A 4380-nucleotide genomic window follows, 5' to 3' on the forward strand; every position below is an offset into this window, starting at 1 on the left:
ATATATATATATATATATATATATATATATATATATATTTCACCAGATTCCCTTCTATATACTGTATATAGTACATAAAACATTATTTACTGTACTGATTTAATATTATTGGTAATATTTATTTTTTAAATTATACTATTATAACTTTAATATTATAATATGTATAATACTCATATATATTTACAGTATCCATAGATTATATATACACAATGCTGTTACTAGTTCTTATTTTTTTCTCAAGTTTTCTCAGTAATTTTTATATTATTTATCTTTTCGCTGAAAAAAAAAACATGTTTCAACTTAAAAAAAGTAAGTGCTTGCTGCCTTAACTCGAATATCCAAGTTGTCACATAGTACAATTTAACATTTCAAGTTGACTAAACTTAAAATTTTAAGGCAGCAAGACTTCCTAACTGCACAATATTAGGTGCTTTTTTGCAGCTGATTATATTTGCTTTGTTTTTGAAAGACACAGTAGCATACCTCTTCTTGGTATGCTACTTCATTTATGTACGGAGCCATGACATGCGAGAAAAAATAAATAAATAGTGCGCACAATTTACTAATTCGTTCCCTCGTTGTACTAAAACGTTCACATGATTACTATTTAGTTCCCTCAATTTGCTAATTTGTTCCCTCGATTTATAAATCGTGCACACAATTTATAAATCGAGGGAACGAAATAGTAATCGTGTGAACGATTCAGCCTACTATTTTTTCCCGCATGCCATGTGCGGGGCTCCGTACTTATGAACATATTGTGCATTAAAAAATGTAACAGACATTACAAGAATTGGAAAATGTGCATCTTAATGTACTTACTGTAATGTTACTCTTGACAAGTTCGGATTTCTGACAGTTAAACAGTTAAAAGAGTACACTGTGTGTGTAATTTTTACATTGTGCTTGTAATATATTATTATAAATCTAACCATTTTTTCCGTTATTTTGTAATAATGTCTTTATTTGTGCTTTCTGAATAAGGTATTAGGATTTGGGACATTCCTAATGATCACTGACTGTGAAGTTCAGTTGAATTTTCACATGGTGCATTAACATTTTAATAAATATCAAGATTTGGGAACCCAGGTTCTTGATGCTAAATATAAATGATATTACTAAACTAAAATGTCTTATATAATGAACTAACAAGTTGTTAAAATCAGTTTTATCTCACCTGCTTTCCAATGGCAACATTTCAAATCGGTTTCCCTTTCAGGTACGCTCTTGGAGTGGCTTACAAGTCAGCACCCAAAAACGAATGGAGCGGCAAAAACTCATCATCTTGGGTTTTCTCACGCTGCAACAACAACTTCCTGGTGCGGCACAACAACAAGGAGTCGATCGTGGAGGCGTCCCTCCGTCTCAGTTCATTCAGTCACACTGTTGTCAGTTCTGTTCTTGCTGTCAGTGCAGCAGCCGCTGTCATGTGTCTTGGTCTCACATTCTGACAATCTTGAGTGCAACCCTGCATGCTAAAAAGAGCAAGATGACATGTACTGCAGAAAGTCTTCAATATTTCCATTGATCTTTAGTGATATCCATGGGCAAATCTTGAGGAATTGTTTGAGATTTGCTTATTTCAGGTCACTTTTCATGTGAAAACTCATTTGCAGCCTCTTCTGAGGCTGAAAGGTAAACGTGAGGAGCTTGAAAGCAGAACTCACGAGTCAATCTCTGATCTAGTTTGATCTGTTTGTTCAAGTGCGATTCACTGGGTCACTGCATGATGATCTGGCCCGACTCGAAGCATTTCCTGTGATATTCTCTGCTGTTTTATATAAACATTTTTTTATGAGAAATGTCCAGGAAAGATATTGTTATGGCATATCAGGTTTCCAGTTAGCCGTGCTTTACTTTGCATTTAAGACTGATGAACTAATTACATTCATTTCTGTTTTCAAGTGATTGTTTTTACTTTTCTGAACAAAAAAATGAAAGAACCAATTCCTCTTCTTTGATATTACCGTCTTTATTGTGCTCAAGCAGCTGTGTTCATCAACATAATGCTCCTGTTTAAATAAATATAACTTAGCAAAAAAAGAATGTAAATCATAGGAGGAAATATATATTATATAAAAATTGTATAATATACAAAAAAGTATATATATATGAACTATTGTTATTTATGTGAGTCCAAATAAAAGTCTGATCCCAAATATGTGTTTTGTTCCATCATTGTCCTGTTTTCCAGAACATTGTGTTGTAGGAGGAGGTTAGTAGTGCCAAATGAATATGCCCATAAGGTTATGAGTCCCATAAGTGCATAGGAGGAGCCCTGCTGCACTGGCAGGGCACTCAGTGCCCACAGTCATGTAATAGGGCATTGCTTATGTTCCTCAGCTGCTATATCTGGCACAAGGGAGGGTTCCACACTCAGGATGCTTGACACAAAGGTCACCGTAACAAACTTTTGCAGTTATAAGCCTTAATCATATGCAGTCATATTGTAAGGCTGTTTAAATGCCATTGCAATAGGTATTTCATAGGTATTCCATATTTCAAGTTTCTAAATTGTATGTGTGTGTATGTATGTATATATATATATATATATATATATATATATATATATATATATATATATATATACATATATAAAAGAATAAAGATTGCAGTTGTTAAATAAACTGTTCTTGCCTTACTCTTGATAAGAATGATAAGCCTGCAATAATGATTTATATTTTTATAGAGCCAGATATGGCAGGAATTTGCTGATTTATGCCATTCACCGTTGCATGTTTAAGTCTTGTCTGTAAACGGAGTGAAAAGGTTCTGGCTACTTGCTCAGAAAATATATTTTTCGAATATATGCCTTTTTACTGACTGGACTTCCTCTCGTTCTACTGTCAGACCCGCTTTGATGTGGTGATGACTAGTAACCATGGAAATCCCTCAAATCATCAGATTTATCTGCGCAAGTAAATTCAATTGCAGTCTTATATTTTAACCACAGAAGGCAATAGTGAGACCACAAATCCTTAGTGCACTTTCAAGATTGAGGATGAGGATCCGTCCCAGTACCCACATTTTTTCGGTCTTGTAGACTTGAGAGTGAATGCATGCAACAGGAAATAGTGTAAGACTGTCTCAAGTCCAAAAAGAAAATGTAAAAACTCTTTTAACACACTTTATTTGAGGCTAAGTGTACCACATGATTAGCAATGTTATGGAAGTCATGTGCTCCAAAAGCCACTGCTTGTGCAGATGTGCAGAGCAGTGGTACCCCAGGACCAGGATTGAAAATCACTGAAATACAGGAAATACATCATGTAAGTCGGAGCTGGGCAACTTCGGTCCTGGAGGGCAACTGTCCTGCAGAGTTTAGCACCAACATGCTGTAGCTTTCTAGTGTAGCGTCTGGACCAATCAAACACACAATTTTTCATTTGATTTAACAAATCAGTTATTCATTAGATTAACAAAATGTCACAGTCCCCTCACCCAATAAACTGGATGCCAGGATGTCTGCAACGACACCAGGCCCCCCCTGGTTACCATGGCAACCCTGACACCAGATACATTTATGACCTAATGGAATGTGAGTAGGGAAAATCACTGCATGTTCCATAGCAAGAGGCAAATGCACAGTAGAAATTGACTTTTCTACTAATTAATTCATAGGAAGACCTTTCTTTGAATGAACACACATATCCTTCAGGTCATGGTGTATGTTGTCTTTGAGATTTTATACTGTTTTATGCAGGCTTATGATGGAAACACTCATGTTCACCATGTTTAGTATCTATGAATTCGCCTTCTGATGATCTAAATGAGCGTGTATATTATATGTTGGTACATAGGCAATATATTAGTGTCCTGAGAATCTTTAGTAATTTCGATTCAAGTTGCATTTGCAAAGTACCATGCCCTCACACAAAGGGTCATAAAACTCCCCCAGTATCTCAGAACTCCTACTTGGGACTTCAGCCTTTCTCATTGGACAAGCCCATTTTGAGAGGCGGGAATCTTCCGAGACATTAAAAGCCCCACACTAGGGACCCGCCCAGAGTTCGGTGGTTCGGTTGTATTCTGAGAAGATGAAAATGTGAGCTACAATGCTCCAGGAAACTCTAAGTACGTGCCAGGCTTCGGCCTTGACTTTTTTCATTCACCAAGATTCTCTGACGCAAACTGGTTCTTTTTCATCAACCAACTTCTGCAAAGATCCATGCGAACCTTCAGATTGCATCAAGCCTTTCTTTCAGACAGACGAGACGTGCAAGTATTCAAATTTAGTCTTATTAATTGATACATTAGGCATCATTTGCACCTTTTTACAAAGGTGTGTTTGAACTAAGAAACTGATGTTTCTTTCAGGCGGCAGATCTGCTGAATATGCAAATGGTTCCATAACTTCATATTCTTATTTCTCTTCTCTTT

At 36.0% G+C, this 4380-nt stretch overlaps 1 protein-coding gene across 1 annotated transcript in view; it reads left to right on the forward strand.

The window, feature by feature from the left end:
• LOC107600169 (probable E3 ubiquitin-protein ligase MID2) overlaps positions 1 to 4380 on the forward strand; it is a 49860-nt gene that overhangs the window by 32082 nt on the left and 13398 nt on the right. The window contains exon 9 of the mRNA XM_016291994.1: positions 1220 to 1406. Coding sequence (XP_016147480.1) covers positions 1220 to 1406 — 187 coding nt within the window. The remainder of the gene's footprint in view (positions 1 to 1219; positions 1407 to 4380) is intronic.

The sequence above is a fragment of the Sinocyclocheilus grahami genome, unplaced genomic scaffold (assembly GCF_001515645.1).
Source record: "Sinocyclocheilus grahami isolate Dianchi unplaced genomic scaffold, SAMN03320097.WGS_v1.1 scaffold279.1, whole genome shotgun sequence".
NCBI lineage: Eukaryota > Metazoa > Chordata > Actinopteri > Cypriniformes > Cyprinidae > Sinocyclocheilus > Sinocyclocheilus grahami.